The sequence below is a fragment of the Podarcis vaucheri genome (genome assembly GCF_965113315.1).
Source record: "Podarcis vaucheri genome assembly, chromosome: 15".
NCBI classification, from domain to species: domain Eukaryota; kingdom Metazoa; phylum Chordata; class Lepidosauria; order Squamata; family Lacertidae; genus Podarcis; species Podarcis vaucheri.
This window is the reverse complement of record NC_138753.1, coordinates 44027605-44052885: the sequence shown is the minus strand read 5'-3', so window position 1 is coordinate 44052885 and position 25281 is coordinate 44027605. Positions and strand designations below refer to the sequence as shown.

The 25281-nt window shown below is 45.7% G+C and overlaps 1 protein-coding gene and 1 long non-coding RNA gene across 5 annotated transcripts in view; one reads left to right on the top strand and one right to left on the bottom strand.

Moving 5' to 3' along the window:
- Positions 1-2919: 2919 nt before the first annotated feature.
- On the bottom strand, positions 2920-11797 carry LOC309519653. The gene is made up of 3 exons (XR_014213936.1): positions 11609-11797; positions 4742-4939; positions 2920-4658 (listed from the first exon to the last, which is right to left on the bottom strand). It is a non-coding gene; the product is annotated as an uncharacterized lncRNA (long non-coding RNA).
- The window catches only part of RHOBTB2 (Rho related BTB domain containing 2), a 29837-nt gene continuing 16334 nt past the window's right edge, over positions 11779-25281 (top strand). The window contains exon 1 of one of the 4 annotated variants that reach the window (XM_082200400.1): positions 11779-11895. In XM_082200400.1, the coding sequence (XP_082056526.1) occupies positions 11840-11895 (56 nt within the window). In that variant the 5' untranslated portion in view covers positions 11779-11839. Of the gene's footprint in view, positions 11896-18034; positions 18214-20840; positions 21081-22133; positions 22251-25281 lie in introns of those variants that run through there. The other 3 variants (XM_082200402.1, XM_082200401.1, XM_082200399.1) reach the window with 3 other exon arrangements.

Sequence of the window (25281 nt, the reverse complement as noted above, 5' to 3'; positions counted from 1 at the left end):
ACCTAACCTGAGAAGGGCTGTAATCCTATGCCCACGTTTCTGGGAGCAAGCCCCACTGAACACAGTGGTACTTTTCTCTGAGTAACCGTGCATAGGGCACAACTGCAAATCTGTGCAAAATATATCTTAATACACTGTAAGGCTGTTTTCCATTTGCTTTTCCATACGCCTCAGCAACACAGATCTCTCACACCCTGCTTTACACATTTTCAAATATTTTGCTTAACCTCCAGTCCATTTAAGAGTTTGTAGAAACTTGAAAGCTTGCTTGCTTGTTGCATCCACCTAAGCATTAGGAAGAACTTCCTGACAGTAAGAGCTGTTTGACAGTGGAATTTGCTGCCAAGGAGTGTGGTGGAGTCTCCTACTTTGGAGGTCTTTAAGCAGAGGCTTGACAACCATATGTCAGGAGTGCTCTGATGGTGTTTCCTGCTTGGCAGGGGGTTGGACTCGATGGCCCTTGTGGTCTCTTCCAACTCTATGATTCTATGATTCTATGATTCTATGATTTTAGTCAGTTTTGATAAAGGTATTGTTCTACTGCAAAACCAGGTACATGCCTGTCTCTGATTCAGTCCCTCCAACTGCAATAATAATAATACTGACTCACCTTACAGAGTTTTTGTAAGGAATAAAATTAGATGGTGCATGTGAAGTGCTTTGAACACTTACAAACACTCTGCTAATAAGCATTTGTTTATTTAAAAAACATGTTTGTGATTGTTGGGGAGTGCCAGTTGCTTGATCAAAAATATTATTATATAATTTAATTTAATTTTAAGGGGATAGGAGTTCTCAGAACCTTGGAAGCACACTATACAAGTGCTGCTATTAGAGAAAGAAGCCCTTGTTTACCATTCTTCAAGAGCTGTACTTTGTAAACAGAACAGAAATTTACTAGTTAATTGAGGAACTAATTAGGGACCAGATGCAGCAGTATTGAGTCTTGTATTTTTAAAAGTATGTGCGATCACAGACAATAAAATCTACGTGGACCAAACAGGAACTACACTGGCAAAACAGGCATTTTCTGTACTCATTTGACTTTGGCTTGCCAATCTCTTGTTCCAAAAGAGGGAATATCTGTAATTAAATGGCATTTCATTCACCTTACTCAAGAAGAACAGCAATTTCACCAGCAGCTACTGGCATTTGCAGCATACAAACGAGATGCACTTTTGCCTGCCCTCCACCTCCGCAGTTAGAGATAGATAGGCACGGAGATGGTGGAGATCAAATTGTGGGCTCATTGGCTGCACAGATGCCAATCTGAAGGCTAAGAGTAGACTGAATGCACAAAGTCTTAGTGTGGCATAGTTGTTAAGAGCATTGGACAAAGGCTATGGGAACCCAGGTCCAATTATCAATTCTGTTATGAAGACTGGTCCAGTGAGTACTGCTCAGCCAACCCACCGGACAAGGTTCTTGTGGTGATAAAATGGGGAAAGGGAAGGAGGAACTGTTCTGAACTCCTTGACAAAGGGCAGAGTAAACATGTAATAAATAGTAAACAGCATGGCTTAAGAAGGCAGGCAGGTTGTTGTAGAAGTCTCTCTCCAAAAGGGCAGTGCAATATTAGAGGTTTGCAGGTGAGAAGTCAGGCAGGGTGGAAGGATGCATTAATATGCCAGAAATTTTACGTCGCCTGAAGGCTTGATACTCAAAGACTGGCTTTTTCTAGATTTAATTGCAATCCAAGCAAGTGTTGCCATGTAAGGAGAAAATCTTTGCCCTTGGCCCCTTGTTCCTGTACAAACTACTTTGCTATTCCTTATTTCTCTGAAGCAGGCTGGGAGGTTTGGCACTGCCCCATTTCCTGGTGGAATATTTGCGATTACAGTTCTGAACGTATGCCTCTATAACTTTTGCCACCTGCATCTGAACAAATAGCACAGACTTCTGTATACCTAGTAAGGTCGCTAAAGATCAAGAACAACAGCTGTGGATGCAGAGATGCCCCAAGGCCCAGCAGTTTATAAATTAAAGAGTTAGCTAATGCATGCACCTGCAGTAAACAACATACAAAAATGAATGCATATACTGGCCTGATCTCCATAGCTTGAGTGCACTTAAGCTTTGTAGGCACATTGTCATTTTCCATTTAAATGGAGATTTCTTATGGATTCCCGCCCCCTCACTGAGTGGCAACATACCAGTAATTCATTAGTGTTATGCCATTTGCAGTTCCTCCACCCCGTTTAAATAACCTGGTCATTGGCCATCCTTTGCTGACTCTACATCTTTTGGTTCCCATTGAATCACCTTCATCTCTAACATGTTCCCAGACACTTAGCCGTACTCTGTGGGATGCTCACCTTTGAGGTTTACAATTACTCAGCCGTCTTTCCTTTGCCACTACTGCCTCCTCCCCCTCTTTCCCAGGACTTAATTGCATTCTTTCTTATCCTAAGTACCTGTTTGCATGACTATAAAACAAGAACCAGAGGCAAGGTGTGCATTTGTGATTCTGTGACTTGCCAGGGATACACAACTGACAGAGGTATTGTTGTGAAGAAGACTTCACACTCAAGGATTCAAAGACTACAAGCCCACTGAGGTTGCTTGGGAGACACCCTTTTGTAAGTAGAAGACTCTTGGCTTTTTGGAGACTATCAAGGGAGACTATTTCCTGCTGTGTTCTGTATAGAATGCTGCTCCACATTTTTCTCGTTTCCTGGTCTAACATAGATTCTTTAGGAAAGTTGTTATGTACCAATTATTACGTTTTAGAGACTAGTAGTGTGATGTGTAGTCTACATTACTGGACACTAAAGATTAAAAAGCAATGTGGGGTCTTGCAGGAATGTTCCCTCTTTATTGTCCTACTCAGTAATGTGTGTTGGAAATACAGTATATGCTGCATATTTATTTGAAGCCTTAGGTCTTCTTTTAGTGCCAAGATTGGAAGTGGATAATGCTACTAATGATGCATTGTTCACATGGGCCAGTTCTTTGTCTTTTTAAAAAAATGTTTTTATCAAAGATTTTATTGGGTTACATAAGTACATTCAACATCTCTGTTTCAGTCCTTTCTACAGATCAGTTATATTCAATGTGAGGTGCTAATCTTATAGACAGTACAGTATAAGACTGGGGGAGAAGAGAGGTGGGGAGAGAGAAAAGGGGGCAGTATACTCTCTTTTTTTTTTACACAGTGTATGTACAAGGATTTGGGTTCAGTGTCACATGGGTAGGTTCTCTTTCTATTTGTTTATTAGTTTTTGTTGTCGGTGAGAAAACTTGGGGGGACGGGTATGGTTGGTTGACTTCAGTTGACTGCATTGGGTGCTGTTTGGATGTGTGAGGGGGAGGGGTGGTTAGGTCAAGTTAGCCATATCAATTCTTACACTGTTGGCGAGTTCTTGCTGTTGTCTTGTTGGGCTGTGTATGTAGTAAAGGGGAGCCACCATGGAGTGAAGGTGTATGGGCCAGTTCTGAATGAACATCTGGTAGAGGCACACTCTGTTCTGTGTCAGCTTTACTGATTAGCTTCCAGGCCCTCTTGAAGGTGCCCATATAGACCCAGCCATGGGCCTGCAAATGATGCTGAACTACAACTCCCATCAGCCCTGGCCATTGGCCATGCTTGCTGGTGCTGACGGGAGTGGTAGTTCAGCAACATTTGGAGGACCAAAAGTTCCACACACCTATGACAGATAGCCCCTTTCCCAAGTCCTCTTGTTGCATGAGGCAAATAGATAGGATTGCATCCTAAATCCCTATGACAGAAACACCTAAAAAAAACAAAACCCAAACAGTATATATCATAAAATTAGCAAATGACAAGATCCTGCCCACATGCTTACAGTTTAAATAAACAGACACCCAAGGACCAGGAAGGAAAAGACACAAGAAAAGCAACTAAATAAGAGAACCACTTACATTCTTAGCAAAATGCTGAGGGAAAGTTATGGGGAAACGGATATGCCTTGAGGTCCCCCTTAAAATAGTGGAAAGGAACTTGTCAGTGCAATCCTATGCATTTCTACACAGAATACAAGCTCCACTGTGTTCAATGGGACTTACTTCCAGGTAAGAATGCATATGATTCTGGCCTGAGTTTCTCTTGTTTTGCATAAAATACATAAACTCAGAAGTAAGCCGCCTTGGCATTAATCAGATTTACTCCCAAGAAAGTTCAAGATTGCAGCCTTGTTCTGATTTTGCTATCCATGGGGAAGGAACTCTGTATGCCACCAGGAAGCCCTGCCTCCACCCATAGGAAATTTTAATTAGCCCCCTTCCCTGCTTTCACTTCTGAGGCTTTGGCCCACCACCCTTAAAACATTATCAGTGCATCCTTGAGCACTATGTTTTCCTTTCTTCCTTTCTTTTAAAAAAGCTGAAGTTCTCTGGAAGCTGCAATCTGCATCCTGCACTTTCTCTGTGCTCTCATGCACTCAAATGGCATCCGCAGAGCCTTGTTCTGTATTCTTTTCTTTTATCCATCCTCCTGCCCTGGCTGTGATCTCCTGTTCAAAGGACCAGGCAGTTTTTAAACACAGAGGTGTATTCCTGTTAGTGGAAAATTCCTTTCTACTGAGTTGAAACCTTGATTGTGGTTCAACAGGTTTTAGTTCCCAGCTCTCTCTCTCTCTCTCTCTCTCTCTCTCTCTCTCTCTCTCTCCTTTTTCTTTTTCTTTCTCGCCCTCTCTCTCCTACCGAAAAGAAAAGAAAAAGCTCTCCACCTTGGGACATTTGTTCAGATCACATGGGCAGTTGCTTATAAAATGGAGCTTACCTGTGTGCTCACCAGTTAGCATTCACTGGAGCTTCAATGCAGTGTGACAGATCAAGAAGAACAGAGAGACTCACGCTACCCGGGGTGTAAGGCAACAAGTTCATCGCTTGCAGAATTTGTGTAGAGGTAACCATCTGGGTCAGTCCCATCTTTTCTCACAGCTCATCTCCTAAGGTTTTCCCCTTTTCTGCTGGTGTTCTGCAAATGGGAATTCTAAGGAATGCTTTTCTTTATAGCAAAAGTAAGACCCATCAGGGTGTAATGGAGCATTTTCCAGTGACAGAACTGTGGTGGTGAAACTCCCCATGCCTTGGAGGTGAGAAGAGGTGTAAAGCAAGAGCTTCTCAACCTTTGGCAATTCCTACCCACTCGTCACATGGTTGGGCTGCTGGCTGCAAAGAGGATAATGGATTTTTCTGTGCATGGGGCAGTTTTAGTATTATATGGCAGCAGGTGACTGTGTGAGACAGCCTCTCTCAACCAGGTGCCATCCAGTTGTTAAACTACAGCTCTCATTGCCCCTGACCAGTGGCCTTGCTGACTGGGGCAGATGGGAGCTGATGTCCAAAACATCTGAAGGGTATCAGGTTGGGGAAGTTTGGCGTAGGGCAACAGTTTGCAGGAGGCAGCCCATTTCATGTGACAGTGAAGCAGATATGGTGGTGACATTGAAATTGTTTTGCAAGCATTGTATACTGTTTGTGCTGCTTCAGCCAGGACTCTCACATTTTCATCTTGACTGCCAAGATATTTAAGGCCAGCCCCATGAGCTCTTACATCTGGGGCTTGACCTATCTCTGATCAAAACTAATGGGCATATATCTATTTAATTTGATGGAACTAAGCTCATACCCAAGTTACATAATAACATTCCTTCTGATTGTTCTCCATTTCTCTTCTTTGCTCTATGACAGTGTAACATCTCTTGTGGTCTATCTTTGTTTTGTATTTCAAGAGGTCTGGGGGAAAGGGAGTGAAAGTTTCCCCTAAGCAGGAGTCAGCAAATGGGCGTTAGTCATCAAATTAATGCTGTAGAGCACCGTTAATTATAATATGTTGGGGGTTAATATCCAAGCTAAACTTAATGCCCCTTCTGCCCCTTCACCTTGTGACCTGAGCTTGTCTGCTGGACCTTCAGCCATCAGTATGAAGGATGGTGTTCACTTTGCCCTTCTTTTGTAGCAACATGTAAAACCCACCAAGGAAAGCTTGCTAATTCTTTCTGAGTCCCTAACACTTGCCTTGCGTTTCTTGGGAATCATCAACTTAAACATCTTGTTAATCTCATTATATATCATTTTCCAATAGCCCTTAGCTTTTTTACAAGTCCATCACATATGAAAAAAATGTCATTTTGCACTCCCAACACATACTTGAATTAGTTTTGTACATTTTGGCTAACTTAATTGGCTAACTTAATAGGGAAGTAGGAGTGTATGTGGGAGCAATGTGATTGTCTCTGGGGTGTCTTTCTGATGGGAGAGAAGCTTCAGTGCATTTTTGGTGACTGTAACACATATCTTTTCAAGATCACAAAACCCATGTTTCCATCTTTCTCTCCAAAGTCCCATATCTGTTTTGTGTGTATAGTAGCAACTCTGTTTTCAACAGAGTTTTGACAGGGAAATTAAAGTAAAAACAAGTAAGAGATGGTGCAAACCAAGATGGACATGGACAGTCAGCAATCATTGCTCAAGAGGCAGCTGTGCGTAGTACAGCTTCTGTGGACCTGGTGTCTTCTTTTCTTCCCTGTTCATTGTTGCCAGAAAATGCTCCTTATAATTGCTTTGATTAGTTTGCTTAATGTGTTTCACTCTGGATTGATGTTGTAGATGCTAAATCTCTATCTCTGTTCCGAATAATGCCAGCTCATGGGATCCACTCTTTTCTCCAACACTACAAAGGAATTTCTATTACTGTATAAATCCAGCTTTAAGTCTGATGGATAGATCCTAAGTTTTGTGATCTAAAGTAATGGGGTGTTTTGGATACACTGTACTTGGGGGCCTTATCCTCCCTCCTCCCGTGGAAGTACAGGCAGAGCTCTTGCCTCATCAAATGTAGCCTTGGGTTCTTCCCATCTCTATTCTCTAATCATCTCTCTCAAAACTGTATCGTTTTATACCCTGCCCTCTGTTCTCCAAGCCCAGTTCTTTTGAGGTTCACTCACCAGCAGCAAGGAACACTGGCAAGGTTCTACTTGTGACATGCATGAGCCCTCAACAGTGATGAAGTTTGCTTATACCAGAGGTAGGGAGACCATGTGTCCTACTTTGCATAGGACAGTTCTCTGTTTGCAGAAATCCTCTGTGCTGCCCAAGTGCTAACGTCAAGCCTAGCCCCCCACCCTGCTCTCCCTTCTTATTGTTCTTTATCTTTCAAGTACTGTAGAGCTGGACTGTCTCCTCCAAGTCTGGTTTAAAGATAATAATCAGAAGGCAGAGCGAGGGGGGGAGGGGGCTTAAAGTTGTCCATCAGGAATTGCCATGTGGGCTACAGACTGAGAAGGCACACCAGCCACTTGGTCAAACTATGGGTTTTTGTGAGGATAAAACAGGAAGACAGGGAGAAACCAAATGTGCAACCTTGAACTCCTAAGATGAAAAGCAAGATGTAAATGTAACCATAAATAAATTAGATTCAATGAATCTCTTAAAAGTCAAGCCACATGTTTCAAAACACAAGCCTTTTGCTTCTCTGCACTGCAGTTTTCCACTGTTTGGGGGGGTTAAGAAAAGAAGGGGAAAATGAGGGCATTGATAACACTTAGCTGTCTTATGAATGCATGGTGAAAATTAATGCATTGCAAAGCACTTGAAAAAGAAAAGTGTGAAATATTACTGGTAATATTACCTTATTTTTATGCAACTTTTCTTGGTGATTAAAAAAACAGAGGGAGGGAGCAGCAGGAGGTTGGAGAGAAATTATGGGATATGCTATTAAAAGCAAAACCATGTCCAAATAGAACATTTTTTTCCACAGTTTTTCATATGGCACTGGCAGCTCTTAATACTGTATGAGGCTGTGAATACTGTATGAAGCTACAGTTCAGTGGGGAGTCAAACCTTTAAATGTTTCATGCCAACAGCTGCACCTCTCTCCCTGGACTCCTGCCTTGCCTTGCCTGCGTACATGCTCAGAAAGCAGAGCACACTTACGTCTGGGTACAGCACAGTCATTAGCATTATTTCATAAGGATCCCATCCTTCTTCAAAGCTGAAGGGAGCTCTGGCACTGTGAATCAGAGGCCAGCGATTTCTCTGGGTGACATTGGGCAATCACTTTCTCTTGGCCTAGCCTACCTCACAGGGTGGTTGTGGTGACAGAAAGAGTAGGGGGAGAACCATGCAAGCCTTCTTGGAGGAAGCACGGGATACAAATGTCATAAAATCAATGCGTATCCACCAACTGAATGGCTTGTAGCAAGAGCAGGTGGGCCCACTAAGTGCACTGTGTCCAAGCCCCCGCTGCCTTGTTTGTTCACTGGAATCTGCTATTTAGATGATTTCATAGAGTTCCTGCTTGATTGTTACGGCTGAGCACATTTTGTTTGTCACATACGCATCTCTCACCCCTTTCCTCCAAGGTGCGTGGCAACATAAATGGTTATTTCTCAGATTTTATCCTGTGAGGCAGTTCACCTGAGGAACAGGATGCTGCCTTGTGTCAAGTGTAAACAGCTCAGTCCTGTTTACACCCGGAGGAAGGAACCTGTGGTCCTCCAGATGTTTCTGGATGACATCTCCTTTCATCTTTGACCACTAGGGGTAACAAGAGTTGGCAATCCAACAATAGCTGGAGGGCCGCCCCTAGTCTACACAGACTAGCAGCAGGCAGTTTCCAGTGGTTTGGGGCAGGAGCCTTTTCCACCAGCCCTACCTGGAGATGGGATCTTCTTAATGAAAAGCATGTGCTCTGCCGTGCAGCCTCCGTCTCTCTGTTGAGGCGCGAGGTCATTCAGGGGGGTTTGAATCAGGTTCATGTTTGAATCTGGGTTTCTCCAGTCCTACCTAGGCACTCTTAACCGCCATTCATTTATGTCAATTCAACGTCAACTTTTAACCTATGTTTTTAAAATGGAACTGAGGTGAATTAACATTACCTGCAAATTCAGACGGGCAGCAAGCCCCACCCACAACTGCTGAAGGCAGGGAACCTGGCGCAGACAACGGGCTCTGCCTCACCTTCCCCCATTTAATAGGGGGAGTGGACTTTTGCTTTTCCGGCTTGAGGTTTTAAATCTTATCCTGAGATTTAGTATTGTGTTCCTCACATGCCCCTGCTGCTATTTTGTTCCTCATGCTGAAGGCACACATCTAATACAAATGCAATTTTGGAACTAAAAATGCTATTTATAGATAACCTTGGTTTCAAATGTTAAGCCAGACAGCCATTGAAGCAGGATCTGGTCTTAGTGAACAAACATTCCTGATAGCCTAGCCTATACAATAAAAAGAATACAGCTCCTCTAACTTACGCAAATCTTTTGAGTTACAACCTACAGTTGTGGTCAAAGTGCACCACAACAGCACTGCCTCTTCATTACATAAGCCGTGTTTCAGGCGTTGTTTGAGACATGCCAGAAAGAATCTGAGGTGTGTTTGCCAGACACATTGGGAAATGGCAGGTCACACCCAGGTCCACTGTCCCCCTGATTTGAGCTGTGAGCTTCATATTATTCCAGCCATGTGACACAGCACTTGACTGTTGCTTTGGTTATGGTTAAAAACCTTAAATCCTGTGACTCTAATTTTACTTACCCTCAGATTTATTTAGCAAATATATCAGTTTGAAGGCACAGTGCATGTGTACGTCCTCCTGCTTATTTGAATACTAACCAAAGAACTCAGAGTAATGATTTATTTTCCTCACAACGTATGAAGCAAATTAGCCATATGAGGTAAATTAAGCCAAAGAGACTTACTCAGAGCCACTACCTTACTCTGGCATTGAGAGATGGTATAACTCCCCTTGTGTTTTGATACAGGGCTTTTGGCAAATCTGTGGGGGTTCCAGCCATGTATCTGGGTCCCAGAAAGAGGGGGAAGTAGGAGGTCACCTCCACGCTTATTTAAACACTTGTACCCCAGGACCCTGTACTAGATTAGATGACATTGGTTCATGGCCATAGGCATGCCCACTATTTTCAAATGGCTCTAGTATACACAACTGGATCCTGCCACAAAAGGTTGCAGTGTGACGCATTCCTGCTGGGCATTTGTGTCAGCCATGCCCCCCTCCACAACAACTCATTTCACCATCCTCCACCCAGCCAGTCACATTCTATGATCATGTGCAGTCCTAATAACTGGACTGTTTTATTTATTTGTTTGTTTTTATTGGAACATAATGTACAGTATAAATATACCTGCTAAAACATTATTTAGACAGGCCTACCCAGATGCTGAGAAAGTTGAGGTGATAGTATTTTAATTTTTGTATGTTTTAATGTAGGCTTGTAAAATTTTCTTGATTTCATTGTCTTATCTTTGGGGTTATTTACAACCAAGTGGTGTATAACCACCACTTCATTATAAGGAAACCTCCAAGCCTCCCTCCAGTTGAATATACTTTCTGGCTACTTTGTGTGTGTGGTAAAAATGGGTTATTTCCCTTCATATCACCCTTGAATGCTCCCATATGTGAAGTTAAAACTCCCTGCAAACAGACAATAAGCAGATCATGGATGGAGAAAGCTGTACATCAGGTCTCCACTGCTGCTATTTCAGCTTTCTAATCTGAATTTGCTATTTCCTTGTACTCTGATCATATTTGCTGAAAACTGTGTATCAGAGATCCTTAAAACTCTGCTCCTAGAGTTGCTCAAAGCTGAGCCAAAGAAGTTAAAAACAACATCTCCATAGTGGAAAACTTGGATACTGCCAACAGCTGTCTGTGTGTATCAGGTATCAGGACTGCCAGGCCTAGTTCTGGACAGCTTAGAAACAGTTGCTATGGCAACTAAATAGAGAGAAGAGGACGTGGAAGAAAAAACACCTTGTGCTACTTTACAACAGAGTGCACAGAAAGAAAGCTGTGTACAAAGTAAACATAAAAGAGGTTCTCTTTAGGTGCTTCAGCTGTATGAAAAGCTAGGTTATGCTTAACAGTGGCGTCGGTCAAGACACCCTAGCAACAACAGTGCTAAAAAAGGCAGACGGCAACACCAAAGTAGGATACTAATTTATATGTATATGTGCACATTTAGATTATATTTCTAGTTAAGTTACAATGTTTCTATCTACCAGGTGGCCTCTGTGCCTGCTAGGTTTGCTTTAGAAACCCTACTGCAGAGGGGCGTCTTCCCCTTCTTAGGGTTCATTATCTTTTCCTGGTCCTGAACTGGACAGCCCTTCCAACAGAGGATGACCCTCTCCAAAGTAGTCCAGCTGATCATCCTGACTTATAAACAAACTGTGGTTTACAGCTGCTTTCTTTTTCAGTCCAGTCCAAAAGTGCAGAAAACTTTGTTTTGCACAAATAGAGTTTATACCTAGTACTGGCCCCAATCTGCTTTCTGGGCCCGCAATCAATCTGCTTTAGTAAGTGGCATCTACATCCAATGCACACTGGATTCTGGATTTCTGAAAAGTTAATATTTGGGAAGAAGTTGCAGAATAAATTATGATATATAAAGGTGATTTGAGGACTGGACAAAACTCTTCATTTTTTATAGGTTGTGTCCAGTGCTAGTTCTACTCAGAGTAAACTGATTGAAATCCATGGACTTAAGTTACTTGTGTCCACCGATTTCAGAAGATCTCCTCTGAGTAGGATTAGCACTGTCTACAAACCTATGTCCCAACATTTGGAAGCCTCCCACACACAATTTTTGTTTTTCAACCACAAACATAGTGTGAACTTTACCTATTTTCTCAAATACTGGAGAGTGCACCCACTGGGACCAGTATGATGACAATCCAGTAAACTCAGTTTAAGAGGTCGTTTTGAGTATTCTGTCATGCTAAACAAACCATTGGCTGATACAGACCACCATGTTGGGGAGATAAGCTACTTCAAAGGCAGTTCTCACTTCATCTGCATATATCTTTCTTCTGCTTTCAGACTGTTGAGAAGAAGGAGGAGGAAGTAGAAGAGATGGAATCCAGAGGCAAAGCCCAGCTCAAACTGAAGACCAAGATGAACAATGCCTTGTGAGTACATAGATTGGTTTCAATTTATCTTGGCCATGTTGTTGTTGTTGTTGTTGTTGTTAACAACAACAACAACAACAACAAAACAATAATGTTGTTATTATTTTATTATTTATACCCCGCCCCTCTGGCTGGTTTCCCCATACTACATATATATGCTACATATGTGAATGGCCTATGTTTAGACTCCAGAACATTTTCCTTATTATTTAGAAACTGTGTCTTGCTTTTCAAGTTCACTGCCACAGAACTGCAACCCTGTACACCTGTATAAATGCTCCCCTCCCAGCTAGATGAATTGAACTTTTCAACTCCAGGGCTGTATTCAGAGAGCTTTATGTAGTGCAAACTTAACTGTGCTGAGTTAACGTTACAGCTTGGAAGGAGGAATGTAGGTGGGTCAGATCATGGTCAAGATAGCAAGCACCCTATATATTCAAAGGTGAAAGGAACTGAATGTCTGATCTTGAAGTGTGCACTGATTTCCTTTCCACCAAGACAGTCCCTTGCCCTTTGTGAACAGAATGTGAACTTTACCTCTAGGGGATTGTTCTTAAACTGCAGTCTCACCAAGCTGACTCAGAGTTGTCTGTCAAATGCTGACAGGGGTCTGGCAGCAAATACATCAAGCTCTCAAGAGATCAGCCAGACTAAATGGGGGCTTTGTAAGGTTTCCTACAAGCCTCTGGGCTAAAGCATCCAGAGAGAACTGGAAAAGGTGGGTAGAACTTTTAAAGCATTTGCTTGTATGTATTAAAACCTTTATATCCTGCCCTTCTGGTGCAAAGCACCTCTCAGGGCACCTTACAACAACAATTAAAATTACAACTTTAGAGTGTTTAATTGGTAGCTATTTAAAGTCAAGCATACAATCCAAGGGCTTCTGGGTATTATACTGTAGCAGCTGTGCCAAAAACACACAGCTGAGGTTAAGCAGGGACATTGAGGGATTTGGAATATGTTGACTGTGTACTGGAGTTTACAAAAAGGCACAAAGGATTTTCGTTAAGAGTGTGTAGCAAAGATGGTGAAGCTCAGATCCAGGGGCTAAATGTGGCCCTCTAAGCCTTTTGACCCAACCCTCAGGATTCTCCTCAGATCTGATCCCCTCACCAGTCAACTGGCCCAGCCTAGTACAAAGCACCAGAGCTAAGTAATGGAGCGTATTTCTAGTGCTGGCATAAAGAATTCTGGGTAATGTGTAACACTGAGGCTGGGCAGACCCAGTGGGATTTTGGGAGGCAAAGGACTCAGCTATACAGGGCCAAATAAAAAGTTTTAAGTGAGTTTTAATATACAATGTGACACTAGATGGTAATGGTGAGCCTTATGGAAAATTCAATGTATTTTTAAAAACCCTTTTTTAAAAAGCATTTTCGGAATGGTTTTTATATGTGTGTAGATTCCACCAAAGCAAACAAGGTGGAAGGGCTTAGTAAGATGACTGATAAATGCATACCCTAGTATCTTGTTATATAGGGTGTCTCATTATAGCTTAGTTAGTTAGAGTGTGGTGCTGATAGCACCAAGGTGGCAGGTTTGATCTCCATAAGGGACAGCTGCATATTTCTGCCTTGCAGGGGGTTGGACTATCAGTGTTTCCCAACCTTGGGCCTCCAGCTGTTTTTGAACTACAATTCCCATCATCCCTGACCACTGGTCTTGCTAGCTAAGGATGATGGGAGTTGTAGTCCAAAAACAGCTGGAGGCCCAAGGTTGGGAAACACTGGACTAGATGATCCTCAGGGTCCCTTCCAACTCTATAATTCTTTGATAAAAACTCTCTGTGCAGCTCCCAACCAGTAAAAACAACACATATCTGAACCTGCAACAACAAAATTAAAGCAGCAGAATGGAAAAGCAACAGGAATTGGAGAATAAAAGAAAAGAAAGGATAGATAAAATCAGATATGAATGATGTTTAAAAAGCTCTAGGAAGAATAAAAGATACCAAAATGGCATTAAGCGTAGGCACCATCCAGATCTCCCTAGGCAGAACAATTCAAAGCCAGGAAGCTGCAACTGAAAAGGCCTCTCACTTGTTCCTTCAGACCAAGGGCCTCCGTCAATGCTATCAACACAGGAACAGCTACATGCAGTATTATTATTATTAATTGAATTTATATACCGCAGTAGAGACTAGTCCATGAGAGCGAACAGGGCACTGTCCCACCAACCTCAGTCTGCCAGCCACAAACATACCATACATTTAAAGCACCCTGATACTGCTTTAACAGGCATGGCCTCACCCCAAAGAATCCTGGGAACAGTAGTTCATTGACAGTTCTGAAAGTAGTCAGGAGACACACACACCCTGAGCTACAATTCCCAGTTCTTGGGGTCTGCCTCAGGTGCCAAAATGTCTTGGGCCGGCCCTGTCACCAGACATACGTGCAACTGTGGCAAGGCTTTCCCTTGGTCCAGAAGGGAGCTGCCACAACAGCCTCAACTGGGGGCAGGAGGTCACCAACTTGGGGAGGCTGTAGAGAAGAACTGGAATTTTTAATGGCAAATAAGGCTACCAACAGCTACTAACTATGACTGCTATGCTCTGCCTCCATAGTCAGAGGCAGTAATGCTTATGAAGACCAGTTATAGGAAACCACAAAGTGGGCCACCAGCTCCAGGGTCAGACAAGCCCACAGTACTTTGTCTTGTTGGGATTGCACTTCAATTAGGAAACTGTGATTGTTAATCTGGGAGAAGTCAGCAAAACTGGATGGTAAATAATGCATTTCTTAATGCATTACAGATGAATCAGATAATTTCTAGAAGCTTTCTCTCTAAGGTTGCCTGATATTCTGCCCTCCCCACCATACTCCCTCAGCATACCTCCCTGTTTGGCCTGTGGTTGTTGCAGTGCTCAGGACAAAGCAACACAGAATCTTGCATTTGAGTTTGGAGTTATCTGCCTGGAACAAGGACGATTAACAAGCAGGGCAGATGGGGAATCTTTGGGGATAAGATCAAGAGGCTTATATCAGGGATACATGGAAACAGAACAAACTGCATTTTAATTACAGCTGTGATAAAAGCAGAAGGCAGCGCGGGGGGAGGGGAATTCAGCCCCTGTTTTTTGTCAAATCCAGCTTTTGACTTGGAGCTGAAACTGCATTGGTGACGTGTGTGCGTGTTCCCTTTCAGCTCAGCCAAATGCCAGCTTCTTCAGAACCCCCAAGAAACTGTAGGATGGGTTGTAGTTTTTAAGCCGTTTGGACAGGTGGTAGATAAGTGCCCATTACATAGGGCCAAATGAGAGGATACACGATTTACACAATTGGAAGTTCTGTAAATAGCTTTTGGGGAGAAAATATATATTTCCAATAAAGGTAAAGGTACCCCTGACCATTGGGTCCAGTCGCAGATGACTCTGGGGTTGCGGTGCTCATCTTGCTCTATAGGCCGAGGGAACCGGCGTTTGTCCGCAGACAGTTTTTTCTGGGTCATGTGGCCAGCATGACTAAGCCGCTTCTGGCAAAACCAGAGCAGCGCATAGAAACGCCGTTTACCTTCCTGCCAGAGTGGTACCTATTTAGCTACTTGCACTTTGACATGCTTTCGAACTGCTAGGTTGGCAGGAGCTGGGACTGAGCAACGGGAGCTCACCCCGTCCCGGGGATTCGAACCGCTGACCTTCTGATCAGCAAGCCCTAGGCTCTGTGGTTTAACCCACAATGCCACCTATGCCTCTTGACTATGAAGCAGCAGAACATGGGAAGGTGCCTTACGCCGGCTCCCTCGGCCAATGAAGCGAGATGAGCGCTGCAACCCCAGAGTCAGTAACGACTGGACCTAATGGTCAAGGGTCCCTTTACCTTTTTAGGTACACATACTTGTGAATCACATGTACACAAACACTGTATTCCTGACTGTTCAAAAGAAATGTTAATGTGTTGCGCACCAACTTGACACACACATACCACCTAAGGCATCTAAATGTACAGCCCAAGTATCTGCAGCAAGGAAATCTTCCTGCATACAGTATGAAGGAGCTAGTCACCATAGACTTGCTCACACATTGATTCAGTTGGGAGAGCATTTCCTGTTACTAGGACTTAAGTCAACATGCTATCAGAGTCTCCCTTATCCTATTCCAGCATGCTAATTCAATGTCTGTTCTGAGTGGACATGGTAAGGGTTGGTGCTGTCAGTGTGTCTATTACATCATTATTATATACACCACTACTTTCAATCCATATCTCCATTTTGTGCCAAATCCATCTGCATGTGCTTTACATAGGAACTTACAATGTTTTAGAAGGTTGCATCACACTTTTCAGATTTAATCAATCCAAGTTTAATAAGAGAGAGCTTTTAGTTTTGGAAATTCAATCATTGCTAAGAGAGACCAAGAGCAGCAATATATTTTGAATCATTTGCTTCCCTGTTTTCCCCTAAGCCCAGTTCCTCCTCTTATACCCCTTGGCTTCCTTTCTTCTCTTTCAATATTTAGGTTGCCTCATTGTGATTTTTTTTTCTACACATTTCAAACATGAGTCCAACCCCTGCCAAGGAATGGTGATCCAATATTATTCTGCAGCCAGGATGATGTAATTTAACAAAAATTGCATAATTCCTTTGTACTTGCTACGTTTAAAGCCCTGTCCCTGCCCTTCATTACCTTCGGACATTATATGATTGTGGAGAAGCAGGAAGTGCACAGCACTTTCTTCTTGCTGTGTGGCTTGTGCCAGGCTTTCAAAGGAGCTTGAGAGGCAGAGGAACACAAACTGGGTCCACATGTACAGAGTGGGCATCTCCCACATGCAAATGCCTTTTGGCAACATTCCACTGGCTGGTAAAAACAGAGAGTGCAGCTCATGTTTTGCTTGCTCTCAAGAGTCATGTGTTTAATGGCGGTAGGTCATGCACATTCACATTTTGTAATATATGAATAGAACTATATTAATGTTGATAACCACAATGTTCCTAAGAATCTCCCATCTATTTACTGGCTAGGCCAACACCTGCAGGGTAAGACATTTTGCTGCTTGAAGTGAAGAACAACATGGCACCAATTCTCAATCCCATGTACAAAACCTGAGCAACAGGACAGTGTTGTCTACTGCACTTGAGGGCAGCAGATTAGCTTTGGAGACACAGAGGAGCAGGGGGCATGGGACAAAGCATTCTGCCTGCTTCTCGCCATCTGCTGCCTGAGGCAGACATCTCACTCTACCTAATGGTTGGGCCAGCGCTGCAGACTTGCTCAGTAGAGATGCCAACTTTCCACCCACCCCTTTCTAGCTGGGCTTCATATTGCAGCCTGATGATGTGCAGATTAGCAGATGGCAGTGTTTATCTCCCTGCTGTGAAAAGCTTCTCCCGCTGATTTCTGCACATCTGCCACTAGATCAAGCCCAAGAGCAGGCCAGAAGGATTTGGGGTTAGTTTGGTTTCAGGGAGGGGTTGTTTCTGGTCAGCTGGGAGTCCTACTTCTTAGTGTCAGAGACGGCACCTTCAGGTAGTTCTCTAAATTCTTGAGTTTGGTATACACAGAGTTAAGTGTTGTGGAAAACGGATTGTTTTGGTGCAGAATGTGCATTTTCTGCTGCCTATCATGGCAAAGGGGACTAAACTGGGTGAGCATGTAGAACCAGAGGCTTAATCTAGGATGTATCAGTGTGGAGAGGGACAATTATTTCACCCTGCTAGGCCTGGACCCTGGATGGAGCCCCACCTGGCCAACCCCTAGTATACCCCTGGGCAAAACTGTGCTTTGTGGAGCTAAAAGAGCATAGCTGGAATAGCTGCAACTCCGTTTTCTTCATCTCCCCCTCTTCCCAGTAGCAGTATTTCCTCCTTCTCTCCTTACTGTACTCCTCGGCGCCTCCTACTGGGAAAAGAAAGAGGGGAAATGCCAGCGCCCAGCTCTGGTGTTGTCCTCTAGCAGTTAACATGGAGCGAGAATTGTTTTGACCCAAGTCACAATTGTGCTATTGTTTTGCACCAGGCAGGGGTCCAGTCCGGAATGAGGCTAGCGGCGAAAGCTGCCAGGAACTCTTTATGCCACAATTAAGCACCTGCTACGAAAGGAGTAAAATAAGCCAAATCATGCGGCTGGCAAGCGAGCTTTTATGCGTCCCTTCCCCCGTGACCCTGTCGGAGAAGGAAGCTAAAACCTGCGTCTCAGCTGCCTGCAGATTTCATTCCAGCCCAATGCAGGGAAATAAACAGCTTGGGGCTTGAAGCCGGTGGCCTCGGTGCTGGCGGGCTTGGCTGGGGAGCCGGCATTCCGAAACCCAACACAGCCCTCCAGGACCCCCGCCCCCCTCGAGGAAGTGCTATGGAGAGAGAGATCCCCGTCTTGCGAGTCCGGTGAGAAAGGGGGCCGGGGCTGGCGGGGGGGAAGGGGCGCGCGGGCCGGAGGCCGAGGCCTCCCCAGGCGGAGCGGGGCTGCTGCGCCCGGACTGCAAAGGTGCGCAGGGAGGGAGGCAGGCAGGGAGGGAGGGAGATGCTGCCGGAGCGCTGACGCGAATTGACGCGCCTTTGCATCAGCGCCGGCCCTTGGAGCGGCTCGGAAGGGCCGCGGCTCCGCTGATCCTAACAGGAAGAGAGCAGGGACAAGTTTATTTTGGTTATGCATGGGGGGGGGGGACGAGCCTTGAGTGAGGACAATGAGGGATCACATGATCTCAAGATGCTGGATCGCAGCAGCTGGTCTTGGCTGCGGCGGAGCTGGGGCGCTGATCCGCCTCCCATTGGTCAGGCTCCAGTGATGACTTGAGCTTTTCGTCTCTGTCCTCATCCTGCGGGGAGGAGGGGGCGGGAAGGGCAGCAAAGCAGCGCCAGGGTGGAAGTAGTCGAGTGGGGCGGGCTGGAGAGGGATTCCAGCACAGCAGAGCTTTGTCGGGGGGTGTAGAGGGCTGCAAGAGAACCCGTCCCGCTGGGCTGTGCGCTTGAGGCCAGGGCGCGCAGGGGAGCAGAGGAGACTGGGCCAGACTTTTGCCAGAGGTGAAGTATAGGGAGGGTGCTCCTTAGCCCACATACATTCTGTGGACTTGTGGGGAGAGACCGTAGCTGAGTGGCAGCGCAGAGTGCCCCAGGTTCAGCCCCCGATTCCCAGGCATCTCCAGGTGAAAAGGGAGCAGGTGATGGGTTGAGAGAGAGCTCTGCAAGAGACACTGAAGAGCTGTTAACTATCAGGGTTGGTGAAATCTGACCTGGTATAAGGCCAAGGAGGTGAGATAAAGCTGTCTGGACCAGGCCCTGGTAAAAGAAGGCCAGCCTTGCAAAATACAGCCATGCACTCCGTTTGTGCAAAGGAACCAACCAGACATATATTTTGCTTTTGAATCTTGTGTGGTTCTGTTGCAATGGGAATGAATGAATATGTGCCACTTGTTCCTCTGTCAGACATCCCTAGAGCCCAAGGCTACTGCAGGCAGAAACTTAGTGGTCTTGTTTTGTCAGTGCCCAGAGGAGACATAAGAAGGGGCAGAGAGAGAAAAGTCACTCCTGCAGCTTCCTTGAAAAGAAATGGTAGCTCAGATCTGCATAACTTGGCATGCAATTAGCTTCAAATGACAATACTGGCCCTGATCTACTTACTATGTGACTTGCAATTGTTGGAAAGTACACACCCTTATTTGCAATGGCCATAGTATGGGAGGGGGAGCTGGTCTCTCTGTAGAGCTGAAGGCAGAATCCTTGGATGTGGAGTGTTCATTCTCCACTGAGCTCAATAGGTTTTTTGAGTGCTCTCTGGTGTGCATTATGATAGAACCTTTAGTATGAAGTCAAACTGACTGGGAACATATGAAGAATGGGTAGGTACAAGCTAGATACCAGAAACATCCGTTAGAAAAAGTGAAGAGGGCATTGGGAAGGCTTGAGAGAAGCATTTTTACTGGACACTGTCAAGCTAAGGCATAAAAACCTTTTCCCCTTTCATAGGTACTCAGTATCAGGAACAGCAAACAGGCAAAGGAGGTGGATAGATGAGGCAGGTTAAGACTGATGAAGAAACAATAAATGGATATAAAGAAAACTGGCTTGTTTATGTATCTGGTTGTATAATGCAAAGGTAACAATTACATAAGGAGCTGGAAGAAAGTAGAAAACTGCATATACCTACCGAATATGCTTGATTTCATCTCAGGTCCGAAGTTGCCCCCCTGTTTACCATTGCACTCTCTCTATTTGAGGGCTGTTTTTGTTTTTGCCATATTCATCTTGATCTACATGCGACCTTGTCTAGACCATTTGGGGACATCTAACATCTAGGCTGGATGTTCTTAACTCCCCTCTCCTCCCCAGGGTATCCATGTCAATAGCAGAACTAGGCTTTTCTAAGTCCCAGCAGCCCCCTTGGGACGCTCCACCCCTACAGGAATTCCTGAACTTAGGGAAGGGCTTTTGCTGTTGTATAATTCTGCCCCCCCCTCCAATTTAACAGAGCTTGATGTTGGGTAACTGTGGTACACGAAGCTTTTCTTATTATTGTTTCTGCCCTGCTCGCTCCTAAAGAGCCTCTGCTGCCTTCCACATAAATTGGGGCCGAGAGTGATGAGAAAGGGATGAATGGCCCAAGATGTATAGAAGGGGAAAGGTGCGCGCGGGGGGGGGAGGGAGAAATGTACAGGGTTGAGGGGCGTTGCAGCAGGGCGGGAAGCACAGAGGGGAAGCGTGCTTGAGCTGCATCTCTCCTCCTCCTCCTCCCGCCCCCCGAAGCCCGTGGCCAGAGCCCCCTCCCCGGAAGGCCCGGCCGGCGCGCGCCTGGCCCCTGTCTTGCCCGCTTTCGGCCAATGAGCGGCGGCGGGGCTGCGGGGCGGAGCTTGCGCGGCGCTCCCGGGAGGGGGCTCTCCTTTTTTGTGAATGAAAATAGGCGGTGGGCGAGTCTCCGCGCAGGACTGCAGTTGGCGCCCCGCGGCCGCCAGGGAGGGAGGAGGGCGGAGCATCGCCGGCCGAGGAGGGGCGCAGCTTGGCGAGGGGGTCCAGGCGCAGCCGGCCTGGGGCGAGGAAGATGCTGCTGAGGAAGAGGCAGCGGCTGCCGAGGCCGCGCGAAGGGGCGCATCCGCTCGGGGGCCGAGGCGGACTGTTAGGTCAGAGCATCTGAGCCGGAGGATTAAGCATCCCGCCCAGCAGAGCAGGATCCGAGCTGGGCGCTCGTGACCGCCACCATCATGTCTCCGGGGAGGAGGTCGGCTCTTTCCGCTGCAAATTGCCCCTTCATATGTGTTGGCGTAAGTAAAGCGACCCCCGCGGGACTCCCTCGGCCTCCCTTCCGTTCTTGCAGGCGCGGGCGCAGAGGCTCAGGCCAGGGTCGAGGGTCCGCTTTGCAATTCGGGTCAATAGTGCCGATTTTAGGTGGGGTCGGCGAAAGCGAAAGGGGAGCCGCGTTTCCGCCAGGTGTGCGCGGGCGAGAGACTCCAGGCGCGCACAGATTGCCCGAGCCTCTCCCAAGCGCACCGCGTCCTCCCGGCGCTGCTCTTGGGGAAATGGTTTCAAACCCAGAGGCACGCCTGGAGAGCGGCTTCTCTTCAAGGCTGCGCGCTTTCCTTGGGTCTCTGTGGGTAGTTGCTGCACTGCCAAAAAGGGAAACAAACAAACGGAGTGGTCGCGCTGCTCTGGCGGGACTGGGGTGGGATTTGCCAAAAAGGAAAACAAAGCAAAACCGAGCAGGGTGGAGAGAGCTCTGTTCTGCTCCAAGGGCAGGCTTGGCCAGGAGATCTTTCATTGCATAAACCTTTTCGCAGTGTGTGGAGAGCTGTGTACGTATCGGGTTTCTCTCTTCCTTCAAGCAAGCCAGCTGCTCGTGCAGCCTCCTGTACTTTGATGTGCTTGTAATGTGGAAGAAATGTGCAGTGTGCTTAGAGAGTAATGTAGAGTGTGTGTGTGTGCACGCGCGCATATGGGTAGACATAAATAAACACGTATTTGCGCCCCACTCGGCTTCGTTTGCGAAAGCATCGCTCCTATTAAGCTTTACCTCTTCAATCTTCATTAGCATAATTTTGCAGAGTAGGCACTGATCGTAATCTGCAGAGTTCTTTGACCATGCATCCCTTCCTGGTCTCGGGGGGGGGGTGTTCAAGCCCGCCCACCCTTCTTCCTCTACAACCCCCCCTCCCGGAAATGCTCCGTAACCAAGGGATATTTTTACTAATTATTTTTGTTGCGCTATTTTTCCCGGTCCCCCATTTTGTGTTTTGTGAAATGAGATTGAGTGGGGTGGGGGCACATTTAGCCTGTCGGTTGCTAGGAAACAGGTTAGGCTCCCTGAGAGATTCTCTAGTTTCCTTGGCAACCGAAGACTGGGGCAGCTTGCGAGGAACACAATTCTACTCTCTCCGAGAGATAGCGGGCAGATTTGATGGCAAGGAACTGAGGACATGTCACCAAGAGTGGATGGGGTGAGGGACAGAAAAAAGGGGGCACATAGCGGAATCAAATGAGCAGGAATGACCAGTAGTCCTCGAAAGACTGCCATTGAAATAAGAGGGGGTTGAGATAAAGGAGATAGGAGGGAGTTGGCAAAGGAGATAAGGCCAGAGAGCGTGTGTGGCAGGAGATGTGCTGGGAGGGAGGGGAGCATCTGGATGTGGTGGCGATTACAGAGCCTAAGTGCAGGTCCTAGAGAACAAAAGCAACTAATGGATTTTGTGCACTCAGACAAAAGAGCTACAGAAATAGACAGGGGCTGAAATGGAGAGGAAGAACGACTTGTTTGATTATCTCTCCTACTGGTGTTGGGATCCTTGGAGAGCCCGTTTCTTTTTAGGGGAGGGAAGTGGAATCATAACAGCAAGGAAGGAGAGGGGGGAGGAAAGAGGAGAGGCACAAAGCAACAGTGATAGGATTTGTCTGGGCCAGGATTGTCCCCCCCCCCCAAATGTCACATGGGTGCTAGTTTGCTGACCGCCTCCACAGCTGCTGCTGCTGCTGCTGCAGGAGTTTCACATAGCACTTGCCTTCAGTTGCCTTTATTCCACCTCCCCACGTGTCTTGCGCACTCATTTCGAAATCCGCTCCCACTAGGAGTGAGTTCTTTTAACTGTTAACACACCCAAGGAGCTGACTGTCACAGGGGGAGAGCTTGCTGCTAACGCTTACTTGGGTGAAATGGGTTTGGGGTTCAACACATCCTGTTTTGTGCTTAAGAAATAAGCTATGAGGCCAAAGCCCACAAGGAGATTTGGGCGTACATGAAAATCTATTCTGCCTCTTGGTTGTGATCACAGGCTCTCCAAAGAGAGGCAGCCACTATTCGCACACCAAACAGGAACTGGCCCAGTTCTTTCCCTGTTCTAAAATTTGTTCTTTGTTTCAGCAGACTGCATATTTCTGAAGCACATGAGTAACATCTTTATAATACCTATTTATTATTTTCTCCTCCTTTTCTCCAAGGAGTTCAAGGCAGTATGTATGGTTGTTCTGATCAGATTTATTGTATTTCTATGCTGCTATTCATTCAAATGAATTTCAAAGTGGCTTACGAACAATAAATAACAATAGCATTATAGAATATAATAGAACACCACAAATATAGGATAGTGCAGCCCAGGGTCACCCAGCAAGCATGTTAGCTACATAAGGTTTTGAACCTGAGTCTGCCTGAGTCCAACACTGCAACCGCTACACTCTTTTTTGGTTGATACAGTTGCACAGCACAATTTCCTAGCTCTCTTGCTCTTTTCCCCATGGAAGGCTGGATTCTCCAATTCACTGAGAAGCCCTATAAAGGTGTAGTTGAAGAGCTGAGGGTTCTCAGTGCCTCTGGGGCTGAGAATCACAACACCATGTTATGCAAGTATACTCCAAAATAAATCCCACTCTATTCAATGAGGACCTTGTCTCAGGGAATTGTGTTTGGCTGCAGCCTTAAAATAAGGATGAGGAGGTGCTGGCTGTCCACCTCTTCTTGGAATGCCTCAGACAGCCTGGCCAATGGGAGCTGCAGCCCAGCAACATCTGGAGAGCCACAGGTCGCCCATCCCTACCTTTAAACCTCAATCAGCTTTCACTCCATTGTTGCATGAAGACAAACTGCCCTTGTTGTCCAGCCTCCTCCCACCCTGGCAGGGTTGCATATCAGGAACTTTAAAGATGAAAGCCTCACAGTGTGTCCACAATGGCAGCACATGTTTGGTTTTTGGTTTTTGTTTTGCTATGCATGTCTTGTGTGTTCACATTTTTATCACAAGTGCTGTTTTGTTGTTCTTGTTAGCATCAACAGGTACCTGAGACTCAGATATTTTAGACCTATTTCTGGGTGGTGCATTGACTACCCTCTGTCTTTTCAGCACTCACTGGCTGAGAAATTAATTGCATCTTTTTAACTGTATTTTTCTCCCTTGCCCCTTTAACCATTTGGTAATTATCTTTTATAATAATAATAGTAAGAAGATCACTTTGCCGCACAATAAATGTACACTTCTTTCTCCATGTACAACACCAAGTCCTCTCACATCTTTTATGGAGGCTGTTCTTCTGCTGTGAATATACCTTAATTCCCTCTACATGAGAAGATGTTACACTCCCCCAGATAGCCCATTCATTGCTATTAGTGGTGTTGTGTGGGATGCAGTTCTATGTGTGGCAAGGGCCTTTGTTGACTGTAGCTTGTAATAGCCGTGGTAAAGGTACCCCTGACCATTAGGTCCAGTCGTGGACGACTCTGGGATTGCAGCACTCATCTCGCTTTACTGGCCGAGGAGCCGGCGTACAGCTTCTGGGTCATGTGGCCAGCATGACTAAGTTGCATCTGGCGAACCAACGCACGGAAACGCCGTTTACCCTGCCGCCAGAGTGGTACCTATTTATCTATTTGTACTTGATGTACATTTGAACTGCTAGGTGGGCAGGAGCTGGGACCAAACAACGGGAGCTCACCACGTTGCGGGGATTCGAACTCCCGACCTTCCGATCAGCAAGCCTTAGGCTCTGTGGTTTAGACCACAGTGCCACCCACGTCCCTTAATATCTGTGGTAGCAGAGAGCAATAAGAATACCTGGGCAAGGAAGCACTTCTGTTGTTAGGTGAGTGGAAGTTCTGATCCTGGAGTTCTTGAAGGCAGGATATGGCAGGAAGAAAACCTTGCATTAAGTAAGTTTATCAAATGTGTCAGGCCACAGTTACCTCTCCAGCTCCCCAAATTAGCTCATCTACATGAGATGCTGAAGAAGTTGTCTTATTCTCACAAATTTGATAAATGGTGAAAAATTGTTTTTGAACAAGAATATTAATTGTGTGAATAATTGTGCTTCACGGGTTGCACAACCATCTACATGAGATGGCAGCAGATAACAGCAAATTTGTTCAGTCCATGTGCATCAAAGAGCCTCAGCAATGTGCCAGGCATTAGGACTGCATACAAACCATACATTTATAAAGCATGTTTCCTCTCTTTACCCCAAAAAAGAATAATGGGTATCATGTTTGTT